Source organism: Sceloporus occidentalis, unplaced genomic scaffold (assembly GCF_023333645.1).
Source record: "Sceloporus occidentalis isolate IW3139 unplaced genomic scaffold, rSceOcc1.0.p SCAF_14, whole genome shotgun sequence".
NCBI lineage: Eukaryota > Metazoa > Chordata > Lepidosauria > Squamata > Phrynosomatidae > Sceloporus > Sceloporus occidentalis.
Window position 1 is genome coordinate 7,005,407 of NW_028316994.1, and position 26,314 is coordinate 7,031,720.

The 26,314-nt window shown below is 41.1% G+C and overlaps 2 protein-coding genes across 5 annotated transcripts in view; both read left to right on the forward strand.

The window, feature by feature from the left end:
• The first annotated feature begins 2,110 nt into the window (after positions 1–2,110).
• LOC149303706 (T-cell-interacting, activating receptor on myeloid cells protein 1-like) lies at positions 2,111–9,807 on the forward strand. The gene is made up of 5 exons (XM_089481180.1): positions 2,111–2,147; positions 4,180–4,467; positions 5,979–6,266; positions 7,676–7,936; positions 9,676–9,807. Exons 1-5 carry the CDS (start codon positions 2,111–2,113, stop codon positions 9,804–9,806), a joined length of 1,005 nt encoding a protein of 334 aa, XP_089337306.1. The 3' UTR covers position 9,807.
• Positions 9,808–12,612: 2,805 nt separating this feature from the next.
• Positions 12,613–26,314, forward strand: part of LOC149303707 (uncharacterized) — a 29,219-nt gene continuing 15,517 nt past the window's right edge. For all 4 annotated transcript variants that reach the window (XR_016271968.1, XR_016271970.1, XR_016271969.1 and 1 more), the window contains exons 1-4: positions 12,613–12,668; positions 17,239–17,482; positions 18,945–19,163; positions 25,583–25,723. Coding sequence is in view for 1 of the 4 variants with exons in the window: in XM_089480334.1 (XP_089336460.1) it covers positions 17,314–17,482; positions 18,945–19,163; positions 25,583–25,723 (529 nt within the window). In the remaining 3 variants the exon portion in view is untranslated. The remainder of the gene's footprint in view (positions 12,669–17,238; positions 17,483–18,944; positions 19,164–25,582; positions 25,724–26,314) is intronic.

Here is a 26,314-nt window from a genome sequence, read left to right on the forward strand (position 1 = left end):
TTGTTCCATGCAGTCTGTAGGTAGAATCATAGAATTGGAAGAGACACCAAGGGCCATCCGTGCCATGCAGGAACACACAATCAAAACACTCCCAACAGATGGTCATCCAGTCTCTGTTTAAACACTTCCAAAGAAGGAGACTCCACTACACTCCAAGGCAGCATATTCCATTCTCAGATAGTTCTTACCATCAGGAACTTCTTCCTAATATTTAGATGGAATTTCTTTTCCTGTAGTTTAAATCCATTGCTCTGTGGCCTAGTCCCTGGATCAGCAGAAAACAAGCTTGCTCCATCCTCAATATGACACCCCTTCAAATATTCAACGTGGCTATCATGTCATCTCTTAACCTTCTCTTCCCTTGGCTAAACATGCCTAGCTCCCTAAGCTGCTCCTCATAGAGCATGATTTCCAGACCTTTCACCCTTTTGGTTGCCTTTCTCTGGACATGCTCTAATTTGTCAATATCTCTCTTGTATCGCGGTGCTCAGAACTGGACACAGTATTCCAAGTGAAGTCTGACCAAAGCAGAACAGAGTGGTACTGTTACTTCCCTTGATCTAGAGACACTATTCCTATTAAAGCAGCCTAGCATCATATTGGCTTTTTTGGCTGCTGCATCAAACTGTTGACTCATGGTTAGCAGTGTGTGATGCAGTAGCTAAAAAGGTACTATGTATACATGTTTAACAGTGTGATGCAGCAGATAAAACAGGTACTATACATTACTGTGAAGAAAATGCCAAGTCTGCTGATACCTCCTTCTTGTACAGGGACAATGCTGTTTTGGCTACCTAAACAATGGCACTTGCATGATGCAAACTCGAAACAGGAGGAGAGATGATGCTGTAAAGCTGTTGTGAAAGCATCCCCAAAATGAAGCAAAGTTCACACAAGGGCTACAACATGCAACTGCTTCTAACATAAAAGGATTTCCCTGCTGGATTGGGGAGATGCTTTAATGAAAAAGTCACTTATTTTATTGGCAACAGCTTTCCTGGCAGCTGCTACCTTGCCCTTCAAATAATAAAATTAGAAATGGAAGGTACTAAATCTGAGACGTCACCTATAAAAGGCAGATGTTACCTGCAGCCTCTCAATAAAGACACCAGTGGACAGGGCCATCCCAAGATACTTTGCTGCCAGAAGCAAAGCAGCAAATGGTGCTCCACTCAAGTCAATGTGTACAGTATTCACAAATAGGCAGCAGAATATGCAACAAGCACCTCTTTCAAGTTTTGGTAGTAAAAATTTCAGAGCTTGAAAAAGTTACTTTTTTGAATTACAAATCCCCAGAATCTCCTACTCACATGCCTACCAGCGGGGGATTCAGATACAAGTGTCTTAGGATGTGTAGTCCAAAGAATTAAGGTTTCCAAGGTCTAAAAATGTAATAATAAAAACATGTAAAAGCTAATCATTGGCTCCCCATTAATGACACCTCCAGATCCGCTGCCTGAAGTGGCTGCCTCACTCTACTCTATCTAATGGCAAGGCTGGCCGTGCTCACTGAATTAGGTCAAAATCCATCTGACGGTCTAACAGTATTCCCATTAATGGTCCGCTGTTTCTTGATCATACTAGCATGTTTTCTACTCCAGCCCGATGCCAGAAACTAGTTCTCAAAAGCAGACTGTTCCTGAACATGGAAGATTGATCAGATGCTGTTTAACTGAAGAGTGAACTCATTAAAATGTGAAAATCGCGTCTCGGATTGTGACCTCCTGTTACGTCTCAGAAAAAGAAGAGGAAAGAAAGCCAAGTATACATGATGGGGGGAAGTGTGCTTCTCCCTAAAACACATTAGGCGTTGTAAAATGAACTGTAAAAATGCAATGCTCCTCATCAATTTTTCCTGTTCACTTTAAAACCCCTTGCTGAGGAAATATCTTGAGTGGGACTGACACTCTCAAACTGGAATACATTTCCTCCTGCCTTTGACAGAAGGGGAACTAGTCTTCTTTTCTCCCTCCCTGCCTATTGTGACTGATGATGGTTCATCATTTCCTGGGGGATTCATGCATGCTTAAGAGTCTTGGGAACTCCAGTTCTCATTTCCAGACTTGGCATAAAGATATTGCCTACCAGTGGATTTCTGTATCTTCAAAGGATGCCTGTTACCCTCCCTTTCTTACTTCTTACTATCAGTGAGTAATGTTTGGCTCTTGATCGAATATAAATCCTGCAAGTAACTTGTTGCAAATAGAATGTTTCTTGCAATTAATTCCTTTTTGCAATGTCTAAGGTGTTAATAAGGCTGCATCTTCACTGTCTAACAAAAACTAAACTCTTTGGGGATCTTGGTACTATAACTGTAATTAATTGCTTTAAAAGTACATTTTCAAACTCTGTAAATGCAAGGTACTTCTTAAGGAAAGTACTCTAGAATCCCTTTATATCCTGGATAAAAGGGGGTTAAGATTTAATGTGGGGAAAATAACAATCATCCATTCTGGCCCAGACTTTGAGGGCCTAACCCTTTAAACTCTCAAAATGCCTGACATGGATTGACACTTTGACTGAGCCAGAATTCATAAGACATATATAACGGTGAAAGTAATGGACACCAGTACTTCCTAGAGCCAGCATAGCATAGTGGTTTGAACTAGGACTCTAGAGACCAGGGTTTGAAATCTGGCTCAGCAACGTAAGCCCACTGGGTGACCTTCTGCAAGTCACACTCTCTCAGCTTCAGAGGATGTCAAGGGCAAACCTCCTCTGAAGACATTTAACCAGAAAACCCCATAATAGGGTTGCCATAAGGCAAAAATAACTTGAAGCCACACAGCAACAACAACAACAACAGCAGCTTCATAGATAACAGTGAACCCTGTAGCTGTGGTGGAAAAGGAATGGCTGGATGCAGGTTGCATTGCCTGCTGCAACACAGATGAATCCAAAACAGATAGATATTTCCTAGCATCAAGGAAGTACTTGTTTTCCTCACCAGATTTTTACATTTCCTTCACTGTAATATAATATAACAATGCCATTGCACCTCAGGGACAACGCCAGTCTATGTCACTTTCTATAACATACTGGATTTTTTTGTTCTTGTATCCTCCTTTGTCACAAATAAAGCAGTCAGGTAGTTGCTATTAATATAATATTAAATGACTGAAGATTGAAGTCTGAAAGGTAACAGTAGTCTTTTTAATTTTCCATTTCTTTATCTTTTCCTCATCTATCTGTTTTAAGTAATAACCTTGTTCCTGATTAAAGCCCATACTGCCAACCACACGAAAACTCATTAATATCCTGTTAATATAAGGTTACAAGACTGAAGAGTGAAGGATAAGAGTCATCTTTTTAATTTTCCATTTCTTTATCTTATTCTCGTCAATTTGTTTTAAGTAATATTATTCTTGATTAAAGCCCATACTGCCAATTGCACAAAACCCCATTTCTCACTGTACATTTTGACCTTCCTACTACACAAAATGCATCTAAATACACATTAGAATAATGACTGAGTTAAAGACATCCTGTCTAGATTCCTGAATTTAACAATACAGTTATAATTCAGGAATCCAGACAGGATGTCTTTAACTCAGTCATTATTCAAACAATATATTCTTTTATTCATTTATAGCCTCCCTTTCCCCCAGTATTGGAACTCACAAAGCAGCTCACAAATTATTAAAAACTGTAGAAGTGGTATAGTGGTTTGAGCATAAAAACCATTGGGTGACCTTGGGCAAGTCACATTCTCTCAGCCTCAGAGGATGGCAATGGCAAACCCTCTGAAGAAACCTACCAAGAAAACTCTATGAAAAATGACATAGAGACACACAACAACAAACAAATTAAGAGCCATACAAAAACATAAGTTAAATATATAAATGTAAAATTTGTTTTAAAACCATAAACAATCTAACCATGTCAAACTGATTGAGAGACAATATTTAAAAAATTCTACAAAAGAGCACAACACACCATTAAAAGTCCATTACAGTCAATTTCTAAAAATAGGACTGTTTTTTACTTGGCGGAAGAAGAGTGAAGTTCTAAAGCCTGGGAGCAACCACCAAAAAGGTCCTCTCCTTGTTTCTATGAAACAAGCTTGAGAAGGTAGTGGGACAGACAGAAGGATGAGCCTGTCTACAAACTCTTAAAGGTTGAACAGACTCATATGTGGTCCTTGAGATTGCTGCATCAGTCTCTTTCTCTCCATTCCAGCCCTACCAAAGCCATCCATCTTCTGGCACCAGTCTGTGGATGCTGAAGGGAAGCACCACCACCTTCAATGTATCACCCAGGAGGAATATGCAGGTAGTTGGTTCTACCTGTACCAGGGAAGCAACCGGGAGCCCATGGCTGAAAAGAAAGCCCTGCCCACACAATCCAAAATGACATTTGCGGTCCATGCCTTTGGCCCCGGTGAGCAATTCCGTTGCAGCTATGAGATCTGGGAGGCAGGCAAGGCCATTCGCTCTCCACTGAGCAGCCCTGCCAACATCACAGAGGGTGAGTGGTTCTTTAAGAGTTGTTATGTACTCAGCCAAGAAGGCCAGGGACAATTCTCAAGGCAAAACGGCATTTTTAGAAGCATTTTGACATGAATTTTTCAAGTTTAATGCATTCTCTTATCAATCAATGCGCTGAGTAATGCAACAAATACTTTTGGAACACTGCAATAAACAATGAAATGTACTTATTAAAAATACTATAATAAGTACAGCTGTATCCACACTGCAGAAATGATCCAGTTTGACTGCACTTCAATTGCCATGGCTCAGTGTTGTGGAATTCTGAGAACTGTAGTTTATTGGGGCACACAGCACTCCAACAGAGAGGGCTAAATGACTCACAAAACTACAAATCCCAGAGTTCCATATCACTGAGCTATGACAGTTTAAAGTTGGGGTCAACCTGGTTTATTTTTGCAATGTGGACAGCCCATGCTGGTCTCCCTCTTGGTGTCTGTGTGGGCTCAAATACTCTGGGAGTAGCCCAGAGTATTTTGGCCACGAATCTGCACTGACTTCCCCTGTTATTTGGTTCCCTGCACTGCAGTGCCAGGTGGCTGTTTGCACATGCATCCCTCTGTGGTGCCCAATGTGGATGCAGCCATGGTGAGTCGCTTGCTCTGAGGTCAGAACAAGGTGCCCAGTGCCCAGAGTCAATCTCAGGGCTGGATACCTTGTTTTGACCTCAGAACAAGTGACTCACCACAGTGGTGGCCATGCAGGACAGCATAATGGGATGCACATGTGAACAGCCACGTGGCATCACAATGGAGGGCTCCAGATCTAAAAGATTAGTTATTTTAATCCATTATAGGGAATATACCCTGTTTTTGGTGCTGAACTGGCCAGGTGTTATCCAGACTGTTTGCATCACAACCGAGGACTGGGCCCTATGTCATTTGGACAGGGAAGGGTTCACTCCATGAACCACATATTAGAGCTTCCTAACATAAAATGCTAAATTTCTCATCAAACTACCAAATCCAGGATGTTCTTGGATGGAGCCGGGACAGCAGAAGGAGTATCAAATCTATCAAACAGATATTGCAGGCTGCTGTCTGTTGTAGATCTTTTATTTAAATAGGCTTTGGATTTTTAACTGGATGGGGCAAAATAATTTTTGTAATGATGTGTATTGTAGCCTTCACTACATTTTAAATGTGTTTAGAATGTGTTTAAGGGTTGTCTTAGGGCCACCATATATCTTTTAATTGGATTGTTCGTTAAGCATTTTAAAAGCGTTTGCATTATTTATTACTTTAGCTATATTTTATTTTAACTTATATTGTAACTTGCCTTGGGTTCCATAATGGGAGAAAGGGGGGGGGGGGAATATATGTTAAATAAATAAATAATAGAAATTACTTACAAGACTGTTTAATTAAATTGATATTTTGGGAGGTGAAGTGGAGATAAAAATGTTAGCAGCAATGGCAACAGCCACAGTAAGATGCCAGGAAAAAAAAAACCTGAGTCTCAAGTGGATGGATTTTTCTTCCCTTTCCTCAGATCATTACCCCAAGCCATCCATCGCTGTAAGTCCTGGCACCGAGGTCTTTGTAGGGCAGGACTGGATTATCCGTTGTTGGGCTCCATCTTCAGGGGTAAGCTTTGTCCTCTATCAGGCCAGGGAGTTTCGGATTGAGGTCACCCCTCGAGGAGACTCCAGTGTCGCTGAATTTTCCTTAAAGAACGTCACTACAGCTGATGCAGGCCGATACACCTGCTATTACCACAGCACCACAGAGCCGGTCATCTGGTCAAACGCCAGTGATGGAGTGCAGCTGAGAGTCATTGGTGAGAAAATGCATGACACATCTTGAGTGCAGAGTTGCCAGAACTGGTCCTATCATTAGGCAAAGTAAGACAAATGCTACAATTCTGGGGTGGGGGAAAAAAGGGACAGCAATGGCTGTCCTTTGGTCATTCTTCCTGAACATTTGCCCAGTCCTTTCTGTTGCAAAACAGACCTGTGTCCATATGACTTCTCCTATTTTAGTAAATTCTGAGAGCCAGTGGTGCAGTGGTTTGAGCGTTGGACTATGGAGACCAGGGTTTGAATCCTAGTTCGACCATGTCAACTAGGGCAAGTCACACTCTCTCAGTCTAAGAGGATAGCAATGGCAAATCCATTCTGAAGAAACTTGCCAAGAAAACCCCATTACAGGGTCATCTTGGGGTTGCCATATGTCAGAAACGACTTGAAGGGACACAGGAACAAGAAGAACAACAAATTATCGTAAATTAGTTTGCTACCCCCTCTCCCTCAAGGATGATGGAGGACGTTATTCATTGCCAGTATCAACATGGCAGTCCAGTCAGATTATATATGTGGAATGGGAGAGGAAGTGTCATCTTGTCTTTTGCTACAGGCAGCAAAATGTTTTGTGCTCAGAGCCTTGTAACTAAATGTAACTTGGACATGACAAAGTCCAAAAAAGTCCAGATTCTGATCTGATAGTAGGCCTAATTCCAGACCTCTCAAGGACTTCGTTTGGTGCAGAGACTGACGTGTGTTACTGAATAAAGATAATCTTGTCTGATAATACGCTGATGTAGCAGATGGTTTGCAATAGATGGATGTACCAAGTCCTTTAACTGATGGCTCTCTAGCACTCCTAGGACCAAAACTTCAAGTTTATTAAGCTAGAATACAGATTCCATAAAATGGTGTGCACCGTGTTTAGGACAAGGCAAGTGTTGTTAGAAATCAGTTTTTAATGAATGGAATTCATATAATAAAGATTTAGGAGATTATTGCACCTGGTTTTATTTCCTCACTAGGCGCAGGATGTTAAAGTACAGGGGTGGATTCTATCACATAGCCCCGTCCCTGGGCAGTACTCATCTGGACTTCTCCTGGACCTTTTAGCAAATCTGTCCCTGTGTGTTTACATCCTGTGCCTAGTGCAGGAATAAAATCCGGTGCGATAATCTCCTAAATTTGTTCTCTGAGCTATTGGTGTCTTTGCTCCTTAGTCAGATCTTCTGTGCTGCTGCACTAGACTGACTTCTAACAAGTGTAAGATGGATCAGAGTGCTCAAATCATGTTTAACACATTTCTAAGCAAATATTTCTGATCATGACGACTAAAAACCTTCTTTTGCAAAGAAAAAGGGCAAAAAAGAATGTTTGGACATATGTGAGCTTCTTGGCACTTTTCAGTTTTATTACTGAACAATTCTGTTCTTGGCTCTTTTTTCAGATGCAGCCAAGGTCTCCAGTTATCAGGAAGTGTTGGTGGATTCTGCAGGGAGATATCGAGTGAACTGCTCAGTGCCCTCCAGTCCTGGGGGCTGGTACTATCTTTACCAGGGCGGGCAACTCATTGCTGAAACCAGAGTTTGGCAAGATGGGACAACCACAAGTTTCAATCTCACAGAAGAGGCACTCAATTTCACTAAGGGAGAGCTAAAATGCCAATATGAACAATACCCACTCGATCACACTGAAGTATGGACACAAGGTAAGCCCAAAGAGGAAGAGAGAAATGGAGAATGACAATTGTAGTAAGCAGAATTATATTATGCTATCAATATGTATGGTGTGTTTCAGAATACTGGAAGAGAGGGTCCCCTTCCCAAGAAGTTTTAAATCAAAAACTCAACAAAGACAAGGGAAAATCAGAGGATGGAGTAAAAAAAAGGAAGGACTATGCAATTATTTCAGTTGGGTGCATTTAGTTAGGGTACAAGGTTAATGATAAGAATCATGAGGTTCCCCCATGTAGCACCCATTGATGTTTTAGTGGGCTCCAGGCCCCTTCACCCCCAAAGCTTTGGCCAAAAGGAGAGGATCATCATGCCTCCAGAAGCCTCAAAGAGGCATAATTCTCCTGCAAAAGAACCATATCCAAACCTGGGTTTTTTTTGGGGGGGGGGGGGGAACTGGGGCTTGGAAGTTATTTTTAAAGATCAGATTATATTTAAATCATACTTAAATTACTTTCAGTTTTGCCAGGAAAGCTTGGTCTGACCTATAGAGAGGGTCAAGAGTAGAGGTGCCATGTGACATATAGGACAAGGCTTCTATATCTTTAATGGCTGTGTAGAAGGAATTTCAGGACGTGTTGCTTTAATTACAGTACAAGTAATACCTCCTGAAATTTCCTCTGATTCACAGCTGTTGAAGATACAGGGGCTCTGCCCTGTATTTCACCCAGCAACCCTGGTGAAAAATGTCTCCCAGGTCTTCCAAAGTTCTCTCTCCAACAGTAGGAGAATCTGCCCTTGCCTGGTTCCCTCTAAAAGTTATTAGAAAACAGATTCTATTATCCTCAGGTAACCTGATAGGATGTCCAATGCACCTGGAGGGAAGCAGTTTGGAGAAGGCTTCAGTAGAGTGTGGTAACGTACAGGAATTGCACCAAAGACTTAATAGAAAATGTTGGTTTTGAAGAGGGATTCAAAGGAAGAATGACAGAATTGACAAGGTGATATATGAAAATATGGATGTAATGAGACTGAATAGATATCTACATGATGGATGATAGGGTGGAGAAAGTGCAAGCGTATTCCCACGGAATTTTAGGATTTTAAAAAATGTCCATCCAAATAAATAATTAAGAAAATAATTTATTACATTGTGGTTTTACTTTCCCCAGTGTGGCATGCTCCAGATGTGTTGGACTACAACTTGGGCCTCATTCCCACTACCTTTTAAACTGGATTGCAAATCGGTTTGAACAGGTTTAAATTACCATGGTTCGCACTTGAACCGAATTGCTGAAATGATTCGGAGAGGGGGGCCATGCGCTAGACCCATTTAACCTGAGTCATTTTTATGCTGATTTTCTCTGCATCTTTTTGGATAAATCGATTCCACGCAAGTGTGAACCAGATACAGATCGGAATTGATTTAAATTTGCCCTTTGGTTGGCTAGAGCGGGTCCATTTTGAACTGATCCATTCGTCAATGTGAGCCACAAGTGGGTTATTTTATTTTATTTTGCAGCAAGAAAATGCAATTGGGGCAAATGTAGTGTGCACCACACTCCACTGCCGAACCGATCCATCGATTTGGATCACAAAGCAATTTATTTGTAAGTGGGAATGCGGCCTAACATTGTCTCTGATGATGGGTGGTATAGTCCAACATATCAAGAGGGCACCAGTTTTGAGAATCTGCATTTAGACCTTGCCATTTCAGAAAAATGGTTACAACACTGTTGGTATATCAATAACACATTTCCTAATTTCTCCAAAGATTCACATACCGAAAGGACTGATTTCACCACAACTAACTCACTGCGACTTGGGCTTGGAGTCAGCATCCTTTTACTGGCCTTGTTTTTCATAGCTGATGCATGTTGGACTGAGGTCTATCAGGAGAACTGATTCACAAGATGGGAATCCTTGAGCAACAAGATCCCATGGAGCCATTGGAGACTGTGGCATAATGGACCTTCCTGTTCTTGGCAGAGAAGAGACACATGGATGGACTGGAAGACAGCCTATGATAACTGCTTGACTGCAGCCTTTGGTCCATTTACCCGAGAGTAGCCACCCCAAAATAAACAGAAATAGCAGCTTTGGCCTACAACCACTCATGGATACACACACTTTCCATTACCACCCAATGTGTGATTGCTTTGTTTTATACTGAGTCAGATCTTGAGATCATCTGTCTTGGGAAAAATGCCATGCCTCAGTGGTAAAGCATCTCTGGAAGATGCCCAGGTTCAATCTTGGGCATCTTCCAGTAGGACTAAAAAGACGTCAGTTTGAATACCTGAAGAGCTACTGCCAGTCAGTCTCAACAGTACTAATCTAGATAGACTTAGTGGGGACCAAGCAACACTGTTTTCTTTTATCTCTCAGCACTGTTCAGGGATATGGTGAATGATGGCACACTCTTCCATCCATTGCCCTGACATGAGCTCTTGTTCAATATTCCACTGTTTTTATTGCAAACCCCATTAATAGTTGTATTTTGTAATTGCAGTTTCTGTGCACTATGAATGTATGTTCCCTTTAGCACTCTTGTTGCTGTGTGCCTTCAAGGCTGTTTTGACTTACGGTGACCCTAAGGAGACCCTATCATGGGGTTTTCTTGGCAAGATTTGTTCAGAGGGGTTTTTCCAAGGCTGAGAGAGTGTGACTTGCCCAAGATCACCCAGTAAGTTTCCATGGCCAAACCAAGATTTGAATTCTGGTCTCCAGAGTCATAACCCAATGGTCAAACCACTACATCACACTGGCCTAAGCAAGATTTACCACTCTTACAGGTGGCAATAAGTTCAAAGCAGGATTCCATAGCCTTGAGCCATGGCAGTTAAAGTGGGGTCAAACCAGATTATTTCTGCAGTGCGGATGCAGCCTAAATGGGCCTTCTGTATCTCTGCTAAGAAATGTGGACATTAAAGCGTATAGCCAGAGCCCTTTCTAGCTGCTACTTTAAGCACTCATAGGGATTAAAAAGAAATGACACAAAGTCATCTTTGGAAGCTAATGGCAAATCTATATTTTTATACAATTCAAGTCTCCCTAAAAATAAATCTTTCTGTTCTTGAGTTCCTCTGTATGGTTTCTTTTATTCTCTCATTGTGCTCTTAAACCTTTATCCCAATACTCTATTTATCTCTGCAGAAACCGTGGTTGCCATGGTGTGTACTCCTAGACTTTCGGGGAGGGAGTCATGACTTAATGGTGTTTGGCTGCACCTGTACAAAAGATGGAGTTGTAGGGTAGGAAAAATAAGCAGCCTGCTTGGGGGCGAGAGAAAGCACACATGCGGTGAAGTGTCAGTTCATAAGAAATTTTACCCCAGGGGATCCCTTCGTTGCCTCCCAGTTTCCCAGAATGTACCTGTCCCTTTTCAAAGGGGATTTGCTCTTGAGAGTCAGATCAAGACATTTTTGCTGCATTTTGCAAATTATGCTCTTTCCCAGGCCCAAGGAATTTTGCCACCCGAGGAAGAAGAACAAATGCAGGGCTTATCCAGGATTGGTCCAAGATATTTTGCTGCCTGAGGTGAAGCACAAGAGAGCACAAGATGTTCTGTCTGCAAAATAAACCTTACTACTGTATATACTCATGTATAAGTCTATAAATTTAGGTTTAAAAACTGATCCAAAAAAACTGAGTTGACTTATCCACGGGTCAATGTAAGTATTATACTTTAAATCATATAGGCAAGAATTTAATCTGCCCTGGAAGCACAATGAAATGCTTAGATATAGAGGGGGGAGGGGGGCATCTGGCTTAATTAGACTACATGTGAAAGGGATCTAGGAGTCCTAGTAGACCACAAGTTGAACATGAGTCAGCATTGTGATGCGGAAGCTAAAAAGGCCAATGTGATCCTAGGTTGCATCAATAGAAATATAGTGTCTAGATCGAGGTAATTAATAGTGCCACTCTATCCTGCTTTGGCCAGGCCCCACCTGGAATACTGTGTCCAGTTCTGGGCACCACAATTCAAAAAGGAGGTGGATAAATTGGAGTGTGTCCAGAGGAGGGTGACCAAAATGGTGAAGGGCCTGGAAACCATGCCTTATGAGGAAAGACTTAGGGAGCTAGGTAGGCTTAGCCTGAAGAAGAGAAGGTTTAGAGGTGATATGATAGCCCTCTTTAAGTATTTGAAGGGGTGTCACATTGTGAATGGAACAAGCTTATTTTCTGCTGCTCCAGAGACTAGAACACAGAACAATGGATGCAAGCTACAGGAAAAGAGATTCGACCTCAGCATTAGGAGGAACTTCCTGACAGTAAGGGCTGTTCGACAGTGGAACACATTTCCTCAGAGTGCAGCAGAGTCTCTTTCTTTGGAGAACTGTAAACAGAGGCTAGATGGCCTACTGTCCAGGATGCTTTGATTGTGAATTCCTGCATGGCAGAGGGTTGGACTGGATGCCCTTGGGATCTCTCCCAACTCTATGATTCTGTTGCTATTCCACTTTCCGCACAAAATTCTTATATTCCACTTTGACTGCTTTGGCTGCCTCATGTTGCCTTCTGGAGTTTGTAGTTCAGTGAGGCCTAAGAGCTCTCTGGCTGAGAATTCTAAATGCCCCTCCTTAAACTACAAATCCAAGAATGCAACAGGAGGCAGCCAGAGCAGCACTATAAAAGGGTTGTGCAGTTATCTAGTGTCACCCCTCTTCTGAGGTGTCACCTTGTGTGGGCCATACTGCTTTTACCCCCCCCCCCTCCCCATGATGCCACTGTTCTCTCCAACGAACCTGAACATAGCTCAAGGTATGCAAGCTGTCCCACTAGTTCACACAAAACTGTCTTCCAAAATTTATTTGGGAAAGCAATGGGAAAATATGTATTATTTTATTTACCGTATACAGTAGGGTGTCATTATCTGCGGGCTTGCCATCCAGAGATTTAAGCATCCGCAGATGGCAAGACTTGTTGTCCTGAATGGCAGAGCATGTACGTCACACTACCATTAGAAACAATGGGGACTTTAGGTCCCACTTTTTTGTATCTGTGGGAGGGGGGTCTGGAATGGATCCTCCGTGGATACCAAACTCTGACTATATGCTCGGTATCCATGGACTTGCTACCCACAGATTTGAGTATCCCTGGATGGCAGACCCACATTGTCCCCAATGGCGGCCTGTGCATGCACCACCGCTGGGGACAGACTTCAGTCCTGTTGTCTCTAATGGCGGCGTGGTCACGTGCATGCGCCACCACTGAAATCCTATTGTCCCTAATGGCAGCGCGGCCACATGCATGTGCCGCCATCAAGCACAACAGAACTTGAACATCCATGGATTTTGGTATCTGTGGCGGGGGGGGGATGGATCCCTGTGGATAGCAAGGGCCGACTGTATCAATTGACCTCATGTATAAGTCGAGGGCAGGTATTGGGACCAAAATTATGGAATTTGGCTGATCCATGACGCTGAGGGTAAAACTTTGGAGCACAGCATGAGATTTCTTCTAGCCACGGTGGGACTTTGGCATTTGAGGGGCAAAGTTTTGCTCGTCCTCCTCCTCTGCCATCCGGCCTTCTCCTCAAGAGAAAGCCGGACGGCAGAGGAGCCTTGAGAGGTAAGCATTTGACTTTCCTCCTCTGCCATCGCCTGGCTCTCTCCTTGGGCCTGGAAACCCCAAACAGTCACCACTGCTATTTTTTCTAGCACTATGTATTACTGTATAAGTCAACCCAGGTTTTTAGGGGTCAATTTTTTGGCATAATGTTTTCAACTTATACATGAATATATATACAGTATATTTTAACCTAACCTTTGAGTTAATTAATCCTTTCAGTTAACTGAGTGCAAACTACTTCTGCACTTTGAATGCATTTTGCAGCAACTGAATGGGGACAAAGGGGGAGTGTGGGAAGAAGAGAAAGAAACAAAGACATTTTAAAAGAAACTGAGGCGGGTTACAGACCGCCCAAAAGTGGCGGTCTGCTGCCGCCGCTGGTTGCAGCGTCCAGAAACCGCAGCAGCCAAACAGCGCGGTTCCCGAATGCTGCAAAGAAGGAGTGCGAAAGTTGCGCTCCGTCCTGCACCTCGGAAGAGACACCGTAAGTGCCAAAGCGCGCACTCGCGGCGTCATTTCCGGGGCGCAACGTGCAGGCGCAGCAAGTCCGCTACGTCAAGATGGCGGTGGCCGTGTGGAACGGCCGCCGCCATTTCGTACGGACTCAGTCCGCACTAGGGTTAGGGGCGTCTGGAAGAGACGCCCCTTTCTAACCCTAGTACGTGCTGAGCATGTACTTTCCTGCCCATTTGTAACGGGCCTAAGAAAATGGGATAGCAGAGGATTAATTGGGACTATATCTGCCAAATCGGGACTGTTGGAAGGCATGTTGCTTCTTGGTAAGTGTGCATGGGATTGTGTCCTCAAAAGCATAATTGTAGGTTGGGAATCTGGCTCTCCAAATGATATTGGACTCCCATCAACTTCAGCCAGCATGGTCAGGGATGATGAGAGTTATAGTCCAACATAATTCTGAAAGGGTAAAATTTCCCTCTTCCCTTTACCTAAGAGCATTTCTCACTGAGTTAATTTAGATTTCCAAGTAATTATGCATAGTTTGCATTGTTTTACACAAGCAAAAGAGCAAAGATATAGCATAATTGCATCTTGTACTGTTGTAGTAAGTGGATAATTTATAGACCTCCAGATAGTAAGATCTTCAACACCTATCAGCCCTAACCAGCATGCTTAGTGGTCAGTAGTAATAGGAGTTGAAGTCTAACAACTTTCAGAAGTTCTGAGGTTTCCTACTCCTGCCTTATATACTATTATTCATACTACACACTTCAACCTTGTTTTCACCTACTACATTACTTACTGGAATATATATTTTTAAAGTATTTAATTCCGTTCCAAAGTTTTCACACATATTTTCTCTTTCTCCTCCCTACTGCTTTCTACCATTAGAAAAATGGTAACAGGGAGTGTAGAAACCTGTTCCGTTTTGATTCATCACATTTTAAAACCCTACTGAGTATAATGAAATTTAGACCCATAGTCTTATGATGGAGTGTGGGACAGGCTTGGTATATATAGCTGTCAGGTTATATCTAGGACAGAGTGAACATAACCATCAATCATATATATACAACTGGAGAAAGAACTAAGAAACTGCTGTGTGTGTGTGTAGTATACACAGCAGTTTCTTAGTTCTTTCTCCAGTTTTATATATATGGTTGACTATTATGTTCTCTTTGTCCTAGGTATTACCTGACAACTATATATCCAGCAGTTTCTTAGTTCTTTTGCCAGTTTTAAATTAATTTCCAAAATTAATTTTAGATTAATACTTTTTGCTAAGTCTGCAAAAATGTGTGAAATGTTTTGAGATCTCCATATTCTTTTCCTTAGGCAAGGGGATACAAAAGGTAGATATAGAATATTTAAGTAATGGCATCACTACCTCAGCCTTTAATTGAAACGTGGAAGGACTAATTTTGTGTGTGTGTGTATCTCAAATACATAAAATAACACACACACAGTGTATGTGGGGAGGAGGAAAATGTTGGCCTTTTAGAATTATGAAATAATTAATACACATACACAGTGTATGTGCCTTTAAGGTGCCTGCTGACATATGGCAACCCCATTAATTTCACAAGGGTTTCTTAGGCAAGGGATACTTAGAAATGGTTTTGCCAATTCCTTTCTCTGAAATATGGGCCCGTTACAGAGTGCGTACTAGGGTTAGAAAGGGGCGGTGCGGAGCGCGTACTATGGTTAGAAAGGGGCGGTGCTATATGGGGCGGGGCGGACGTGACGTCCTCGCTCCGCGCCAGGGCGCATAATGCGCCCTTTCCGTGGAGCAGGAAGGAGCTCCGTTTTGGAGCTCCTACCTGGTTTGGTCCGCTGGGCGCAGCCTTCAGACGGCTGCGCCCAGCGGACCAAAGGAGAAAGGGGCCAAGCCGAAAAGCGGCGGATCGGGGCCTCAGCGGCTGCCGCTCTAGATGCTGAGGCCCCGATACACCAGGGAAAGGGGCGGGTACAGCCCGCCCCAAAGAGGCGGTCTGTAACCCGCCATAGCCTCCAGCACCTGGTATTTGTTACTGGTCACAGATGAAAACGGGGATATGTGTGGCCAAGCCACATCATAGTATGAATAAGATGGCAAAAGTTATTCTTAAGGAAGAACACACAAGCCAGGAGAGGCTGCAGCAGTTTGCTTTTGCCAGAGTCTACAGGTAAAGGGGAGATTTTGCCCTCTCCTCTCCTTCCTGCTGAGTTGAGTACAAACTATATCAACATTTTGACCTCAGTTTGCAGCATCCGAAAGACATAGGGAGAATGTGGGAGGAGAAAGAAACTGGAGCATTTTAAACACAGCTGAAAAGAGTGGGAGCATAGAGGAACAATTGGGAATGTTCCTGCCAAATTGGAACAGTTGAAGGATATGTGGTCAGTAGATGTGAAACTCCAGGTGAAACCTAAAACTATCAGATCATCTGCTAACTAAACCTTGATTTGAGCTATTTGAAGCTTGGCCACATTTTTGTGCCCTTTCAGTTTTTTGTTGTTGATGTTTTGTCACATCATTTCCAAGTTAAGGCAAACCTAAAGTGAATCTATCATGGGGTTTTCTTAGCAAGATTTGTTCAGAGGAGGTTTGCCATTGCCATCCTCTGAGGCTGAGAGCATGTGACTTGTCCAAGGTCACACAGTGAGTTTCATGGCTGAGCAGGAATCGAACCCTGGCCTCCAAAGTTGTAGTCCAATGCTCAAACCACTATGCCACACTACTAAAAGTAGTTATACAAATATGAATTCTTATATGATCAAAAGGAACATCTTACAGGTTACAATGATGTTGGTCTGCTGTCTGTTAAATTCAGATTCCACACACCTGGGTGCTAACTAGTTTACAACAGCTAACTAGTGTACAATAGTCACGGGGAAGTAGTAGCACTACACCTCTCATCATCCCTTAACATGGATGATGCTGATGGGAATTGAAGCTCAACAACATCATGGACCACAAGTTTTCCACACCTGAAATAAGGTGTCCTTCCATAGCCTTGAATTAAGAGGAGGTGGAGTTAGTATGGCTTTGTTGAATTTGGGATTGGATCTAAACATCAGAGAAAGTCCAGTGGAGAAGGTCCTTGCCCCTTTTCAGGATTCACTCATTGTATTTACTGCCTTTTGGCACACAAAAGGAGAATTAGTAACTGTTTAATTCAAACTCCTGCTTTATTGCTTTGATGTGGTTTCTTAGCTTGAAAATAATTTGTTTTCATTCCTTGGAACAAACGGTAGAGTTTATATAATTCAGAGAAGATTGAAAAGAGATATTATAGGTGGTCTTATTTTCTCTGTTGTGTAGGCAGGTTTCCTAAAGTTACCTGGATTTTCTGAAGGTGGGGAGTGCCTTACTTTGAAGACAAAGTTAAAGATCAATATGGAAAACCAACCCTTGGAAGTTATTGTGATTTCCAGCCAAGGAGGGCTTTGTCAGAAGCGCCCAGCGCCAATCTCAGAAGAAGGCCTACATGTTTACAAGAGGCTACGGAGGGATTCACCAGTTTACCCCATGGAGTGGGAAAATTATCCACCACCACCAGACTGGAGTAGGTGCACTTTTTCTAGCAGTGGGGGAATGGTTGCTGTTGAGATCTTTTCTGTATTTCAGAGTGGAAAAAAAAAAAAGACGTGCGAAGAGATGGATGTCTTTAAGGAGGTAATAACCCATGTCCAGAGTGTGGAAACATCATCATCTATTAATAATAATAATAATAATAATTACAGTTGTCCCTCTGTAACCACGGTTTTGTTAGCCACGGATTCAACCATCTACAGCTTGAAAATATTTTTAAAAATATATACATTTCAAAAAGAAAACCTTGATTTTTCAATTTTATATTATTATTATTATTATTATTTATATAGTGTCATCCATGTACATGGTGCTTTACAACAGAATAAAGCATTTAGAACTACTGTCCTTCAGTAACTTAAAAGACAAAATTACCGCTACAATACCAACAATGCAATAGTAAAATGCAGTAGTAAAGAATAGTGTAAAAAAACCCAAAAAGCTACACATTTTTGTATGCTTTTAATTGTACTGTTTTTTTAATATCGTACACAGCCCTGAGTTCCAGTCCTGAAAGAAAGGCGGGATATAAATATAAATATAACAGTAATAAAACACACAAAAATGCAAAATGCAGAATACAATAGATAATCAATTACAGTTAAAATATAAAGCATTAATTTGAAATCCCCAATGTTTTAGAAAACAAAAAAGTAAGGGACACCATTGTACTACACCACTGTATTTAATGGGATTTGAGCATCCATGGATTTTGGTATCCACAGGGGGGTCCTGGACCCAAAGGTCCACTTTATTATTATTATTATTATTATTATTATTATTATTTTGAACCTACCACGTTAGTTGGAAGATTATAGAAACAGTCCAAAAAACAAACATTTTCATGCTCTGTTTGTGTCTGCTAACATTTGTGTTCAAGATCATGTAGTCATATTTGATTAAAAACAACTAAGCGTCTTATGCTAAAGTTTGGGTCTCCCATTTTCTGGTGGCGCTTCTTTGGATTTGGAGACTGCAGATGAATCTCTGGGCTCCCCAGAGTTTTTATTTAAATTTAATAGTAGCCTCCATTGAGACCAAAGGGGCTTTGGGAGGCTTTGCAAGTCTAGCAGCCCTTTTTACATAACTTGTCTCCTTGAACCGTCACTTCATCCTGTCCCATTTGTCTCATGAAGCTCTCTCTTTTATCTTCAGTGCCTAATCTTGCCTTGTTCCTTGGCAGTACCTTCTAAAAAGAGATTTAGGAAGAAAGAAGGGGCAAGGGAGAGGGCATCACAGTGCTCAGGTGTGTGTCCTTTCTCTGCAGCATCCTCTTCAGTTGAGCAGGAAGGCACAAAGTTTGACACAGATGTTCTGACTTTGGTGTATTACAGCTATCCTTGAGAAGGTGTCCAACCCTCAAGGGAAAGATGGTCTCTAGAAATCTAAGGGGTCAAGGAGAGGCTGTTAATAGAGCTTGGTTTAATTGGTTACAGCTCATTTGGCTTTGCTGGAGACTTCTGCCAAGGATGCCACTCAACCGCTGGAAACAGAAGAGATACAACTGGAGAGAAAAATCTTAATGTCAAGACCTCGAAAGAGAAAACCGGAGAAAAAAACCTTAAAGCCAAGACCTCAAGAGATACAACCAGAGAGAAAAACCTTAAAGCAAAGTCCTCAGCAGGCGCCATCTCCACAGCAGAGACCATCTTTGAGTGAGTTTTATTTGTATTATCAACTTTCAGTTTCACCTGGTTGGGATCAATCTACACCTTGGGGCATGGCCTTTTATTATGCTGCCATGGAAAGGGGATGTTCAGTGGCCTTTTCTGATTCATAACTAGGCTACCAATATGGATGTGCCAAGTGCCCTTGCCCAATGTTCTCGTTTCCTTTTTAAAAAAAATTAAATCTTTATTAAACAACACATTGGTGTAATTTAAAAACAATCATTATACATAAACCTATATTTAATACTACTACTTTGCAAATGATTAGATGAACCAAACAGAACGTTTCGTCTGCTTCCAAGTTAACAAATCTTTCTTTGTAATATCCACCTCTTTCAAGAGCCTGTATCTTAAATGTTGACTTCTTTTTTAGTCTGACTAATTTTTTTTTCTGTGACTTAATAAATTCCCATGTTTTATTTTATATTTTTCATTGTAATTTTCTGTTATTCATTTGCCCTCATTAATGGTATTATCCCCCTACTGTGTTCTTTCTAACTATATAAAATAAGTCTGTAAAGAGTTCTTGTAGCACCTTTGAGACTAACTGAAAGAAAGAAGTTGGCAGCATGAGCTTTCCTAGATTTCAGTCTACTTCTTTAGAAGTTTATGATAGCTCATGCTGCCAACTTCTTTCTTTCAGTTGGTCTCAAAGGTGCTAAAAGATCTCTCTACAGATTGATTCCACAGACTAACATGGCTGTATCTTTGAATTCTATATAAATTAAATCGTTCAGCTGATATTTTGCAGATTTGACTATATAATTTTCCAATAAATTCTTGACTCTTAACCATTCCTCTTCAACTTTTTTTATGAATTATTTTTCAACCAATAAGTAATTTTGTCCATTTCCATCATGTCTGCTAACTTTAATAGCCACTTTTCTGCAGTAGGTAAATCTTTAACTTTTCACTTTTGAGCATATTGAATCCTTGCTGCTGTCACCTTATATAATATTATTCTCCATTTTTTCCAAAGTCTTTGCCTAAGGAAGTTGTGATGTTTAATAGGAAGAGTTCTGCATTTAATGGAAAGGACTTTCCAAGCATTTTTGTGTCCTCATCCCCTTTCAACTAGTGGAAGTAGCAGCAGGCACCATCACCCATCACCAAGCTGTCCCATTTGGAACTGTTTCTTTCCATTTCCTTAGGTTTTCATAGCCTTCACTCAGGAGACAAAAGGATACAATTATTATATGATAGCAGGTAGAGTGTTCTATATTTTCAGGCTAGAGAAAGCAGCATAATTTAATAATAGCCAATATTGCATGCCCACTTCTCAGAATACCATTTACATCTGTGTATTTGTTGTTGTTGTTGTTGACTGCCCTTAAGTCAACCCTGACTCATGGTGACCCTGTGGATGAGACATTGCCAAGACTTCCTATCCTCCACTACTTTGTTCAGGTCCTGCAAATTCTGATCAGTGACCTCCCAGATTGTGTCTTATCTATGTGGTGTGTGGTCTTCCTCTCTACCTTTCCTAGTATTATTATCTTGTGACTAAAGTATGACTGCCTCAATTTGATCATCTTGGCTTCCAAGGAAATTTCAGGCTTTGTCTGTTCCATGACCCATTTGTTTCTCTTTTTGGGTGTCCACAGTATCCTTGGCACTCTTCTCCACCACCACATTTCAAATGTGTTGATTTTCTTCTTACCCGCTTTTTTCACTGTCCACCTTTCACTTCTGGGCATGGTGATGAGAAATACAATGGCCTGGATGATTCTAACTTTAGTTTTCAGTTGTATATTTTACTCTTTAGGATCTTATCTAGTTCTTTGATGGCTTCTCTTCCCATTCATAGTCTTCTGATTTCTTGACTGCAGTCTCCATTCTGATCAATGTTTGATCCTAGGTACAGGAACTCTTTTAACTGTTTTGATTTCCAGGTATGTCTTCCGTGGTCATTATTTTTGTTTTCTTTATGTTCAGTATTAGGCCTGCCTTTGCACTTTCATATTTGACTTTCCTTAGTAATGTTTCCAAGTTGTGATGTTTTCTGCTAGTAGTGTGGTGTTATCTGCATACCTTAGATATCTGTGTAACCAAGTGGAATACTGCAAGATTACATTTTCTGATTTGACAACACTTCTGATTTTAGCATTTGTAAGATCTTCAAGGATTGGACCTGCTGCCTCTCTTCAGCAAAGTATTCCTGTAGGACCATAGTCTAACATTCTGATCAGTATTTCAGATCAGTGTGTTTCTTTTGTGTTTGTCTGATTGTGAGGCAGGGTTATTCTGTACTGTAGCACTGACAGTGTTTCAGAGGGAATTATTATTTTCCAGGAAAAATGTTTCCTGTCAGGTCTTTGAATTTTGTCTCTTGCTAATAAGGGAAAGCACTTTGACAATATGCTTTGTTCTTGCTGTGTGCCATATCTTCAAAGCATGCCTGTTATCCCCCCCCCCTTGTCTTACTTCTTACTATCAGTGAGTACTGTTTGGTTTTTTTAGAACACAAAGACTGGATGTAACTAGTTGGAAATAGCATATCACTTTCAGTTAATTGCTTTCTGCAGTGTCTAAGCTGTAACTAAGTTACGTTGTTATTGTTGTTCTGTGCCTTCAAATAGTTTCTGACTTATGGGCAAACTCATCATGGTGTTTTCTTGGCAAGATTTGTTCAGAGGGGGTTTGCCTTTGGTTTCCTCTGAGGTTGAGAGAATATGACTTGCTCAAGGTCACCGACTGGATTTCCATGGCTGAACCCTGGTCTGCAGTCTCAAACCATTACACCACACTGGATCTTGACACTATGCTTACTGTGGTCCAGGATGGACCAGAAGGAATGTTTCATGTCTTTGTTTTTTTCTTAAGAGAGGGAAGTTGCCTGAGGCTCACCGTTTAGTCCTTTTACAAGTCATGGGCAGTGATTTTTTTTAAATTGTTATCTAGATGGATTGCACAATTGCTGAGAGAGAGAGAGAGAGAGACCCTGGTGCTTTTAATATCAGCATCCCTAATTTTGAATTGGGAAGCTTCTATTGCAGCATGCATGTATCTTAAGAGGATCATTACTTAGACTCTCAGGCAATGGCTTTGGGGAGTTATATTAAGCTTCAAGCGAGGCAGCTGTGATGGTTAAGTTTTCTTACTGTTAGACTTTTTCTTTGCCAGGTTAATGGAGGGGATCTGAGCATGTGACAGTGCTAATCTGTGGACACAGTTTTATGATTTAGGCCAGCCACAGAGCACCAGGAGCAGGTTGCAGTACCCAGTGGGAGCTGAGTCAATTGGCTGGGTTTCACTCAAGGCTGGTCAAGCATGGGACACAGTGGCAGCATTGACTTCCCACTTCATTCATTTAGTGAGGTTCCCTCTAGGTGTTTTGCTGCTTGATTTTGGTGGTGGTTATTTAAATTGTTTAAAGGGCAAGGCACTGATCTGGCAAGCCTTAAAGGATTTCAACCATTCGGAGGTGTCACAGGCAGTTAGCATGCATCTTGCAATCCAAGATGTTTCTAGTGTGCATTGGGTGGAAAGTGTATTATCCCAAGGGGCTAAATGGGGCATGGAAAAAGGTCAGTGGTGACATTTGTTTGGCTTGACACCAAAGGTGGGCAACTGTGGAAGGCTAGTGGGCCACATTAAAAAAAAACAACCATGGGGCCATGGCGGATTGTATCTTCCACTGAAGCCTCCAGAAAAAAAATAACATTTCCCCCTGAATGGCTTCTAGGGCAAGGGGGGATTTTTGGCATGCTTTTCACCCCAAGGCCATTTTAAGTCCAGGGTTTTTTAACAACAGGAAGCGAGTGGACATCACTTCCTTATTTTTTTCTTTCTTTCCAAAAAGGCTTTTTCTGGGCCTAAATTGACCCAGAAGGAGCACAAAATGTGGTCAAAATGCCCCCATGCCACTCTACAGGGCATTTGGGATAATTTTTTAATCCCTAGGAGCCCTGAAGGTCCCCATGAACCATAATATGTCCATCCCTACTTTACAGAGTTAATAGGGTGATGTGTTCCTATAATTTTTCTCAAACAAGAAATGGATTTCTAACCAATGTTGCCACCTCATTTTTGGTTCATGTGAAGCCCCCAAAGTCTTCCTGGGCCAAAACGTTTGGCCCTCAGACCCACCAAAAACTACTTGGATGTAGCTTGAGGAATGTAGTAGGGTTTATTCCTGCCTCTTCCTACAATAGGTGTAGGTTGCACCTGAATTATACAGATTAGCTGCGTGAAGAATCTTTAGAATTAGTTTCCTGCACAGCCATGAAAGTACTGTACATCACATTATTCTCATTAAAGTGGCTGTAGTTTATCCAAGTGTTTGTGTCTATCACGTTACACCTCAGGCAGCAAAACTGCTTGGGTTTGATGGTATGTTAATATGGGTTCTAAACAATGGCGTTTTCCATTTGTAACCCTCCCATGTTTTCCCATTGCGGTTGCTTCTGTTTGGACTTTACCAGATGAGGATAAAAAGCAGAATTTTAGAACCATTATCAAGGTTCCTAAACTTGAAAAGGGAAAACATATTCACCTGTGAATTCATTGATTTTTAACCATTTACCTGGTGGTAGATTAAGAAGATCAGATAGATTAGTTTGATGAAGTTGGACTGTTCTGGTTGTAAAGGTAATGGAGAATAATATAACATCAATTAGATGTTTTAGGTGTTTATCACACTATACTCTTATAGTGCTACTATTCCACTTTAACTGCTCTAGCTGCCTCCTGTTGCATTCTGGGATTTGCAGGTTAAGGAGGGGTATTTAGAATTCTCAGGCAGAGAACTTCTCTGCCTGAGAATTCTAAATACCCCTCCTTAAAACTGCAAATCCCAGAATGCAACAGGAGGCAGCTAGAGCAGTTAAAGTGGAATAGTAGCACTATAAGAGTATAGTGTGATAAACACCTTAGAGACATATTGGAACATTACATGTAAAACTGATGTCAAGCCAACAATACAGGAAGATAATAAGATAAAAATTACTTAGACTGTTCATGAGATGTTTATGAAAATCGAGTTATTTAATGTTATTCATAGTATGATATATTTTCATAGAGGCATAGGATGATAGAAAGAAAATTTTGAATTACGGGTAGAGGGCAAAAAGGAATAAATAGAAATGAAGAAAATGAAAGCCAGTGAGAGTTATTAAGAACCAAATCTCTGAAGGTAGGAAGGATTTGTTTAATTCATTTGTTTAATTTGTCATTGGCGTTTTTAAAATATTTTTTGAAATCAATTAAAATATATTTCTTAAAAAAGCAGAATTTTAGCCGGATAAAGGTGTCTTTGGCTGGTACCTATCACATGGGGTCATGCCCATCCTGCTGCTGTCTTGCATTTCATTCTTGACTGTAGTGCCGCTTTTAATTGATTTCATAAACTCGTCAATAGGCTCTCAATCTCACTTCTATTCCATTACTGACTTTGTACATAGGAAAGAATTTGGAAAAATAAGTTCTGGACTATTGCTTCTAGAACGTATCAGCTGACATAGCCATCGACTAAGCTGACTGTGGGATTCTGCAGGTTCTAATCAAAAAATAACTTTTCAAGCTGTAATGTAGAGCAAATGAATGACTTCTGCATTTTTGAGGAGTGGAGGTGTAGTGGGATTCTTAAAGCCTGGACTTTCTCTCACTAAGTAAATTTCTCTCACTGTGTAAATTTACAGCGCTTTATAAATAAAGGTTAATAATAATAATAATAATAATAATAATAATAATAATAAATCCACTGGCTTGACAGAGCAGAGAAAACAAGGACTCAGAAGGCTGAGAATCCAAAATGTTTATTGCCGGCAAAAGTCCCCAGTGGAAATCAAGTTCCAAAAAAAACTGAGGCCCCGAAGCAAAGAAAATGGCTGTTCATATAGGTAATTCCAACAATGAGGTCCCTAACAATGTATTCTATTGGCTGGTTCAAAGTGCAAATGTACAAAACTTTCATACAATCAGGACACAGAATTTTGAATATATTAAAATACATTTTTGACTCATTTGGAATATTCCATCACTCTTATCGCTTTTGTGTTATTTCCCTCATCCAAGGATGCTGCTCTTAATTGTTTTGGCTTTCAAAGCAAGCTAGATGCCTTGATGCTTGCAAAGGTCAACTTGTTCTCTAAACATTTTACTGCAAATCCTGTTCAGCATTTTGTCTCTCGCGCACACACAACCTTGACTCCAGAAAGCTTATTTTTATATATCCATAGTGCAACCGTTTCTATAAATCTATAGTGGGGATATTAATATTAAAAATCCATCCATCTCAAAGGGAGTCCCAGTAGTTTAGAGCATTTGTGGGAGATGTGAATGAGAATAGGAATTTCTGGGTACTTTAGCAGATAGCAGGGGTGAAGGAAAGCTTTTGCGTTTGCTCAAGAATTTATAATACACACAGGCCTTGTCGTTCATTTCCATCACTTTTGAACCCACAGCCCAGGCCCAGTCCACACGCCAATGCAAGAAGAAAGCTCAACGGAGTCAACGGAAGGCTTCTTATAATCCCTATGACTTTACATCAGATGAGCTGGATCCAGCCTACGAGTGGTCAAGGGAACCTTCTTCAGTCAAGAAGTGTAAGGAATACCTATTTATTTGATTTATATCCCACTTTCCCCTCATTATAAGACCCAAATGGACCTATAGGAGCTAAGCTTCACTCTTTATATGCTCTTTGGGAAGTAGTTTAGATCTGGTTCTTGAAATCATGAGATCTTGGTTTTGGCTCAAAACCAAGATGGGATGTCTGTTTTTGCAATGCAGGCAGAGAAGTTATAGATCAAAATAAAAGAGGAAATAGATGTCCTGAGGCTTGATCCAATGAGAGTAAAGCTATAAGACTACTTTAAGAAGCAACTAGATGGTCACTTCTTTTGTGGAAAAAAACACTTGTTGTGACTTCTGAAATCAGTATGGGAGGCAAAATATCTTTTACATAGCAGATCACAAGCCCCCAAGGCTTCAGGAATGCATTTTGCCATTTTTGGATGACAACAATCCCATCTATCAGAGTGTTTGAGGGCTCACATGCAACACGCAGGCCACACTTTGCCCACTCATGGTTTCAACTCTTCTTCTTGTGATGCTGCCTCAGTCCTTTGCCTGCTATCTTGCTGGGGGATCTTAGTGTACCAGAAAAGGTTGGGGAACCTTTACTGTAGGATTAG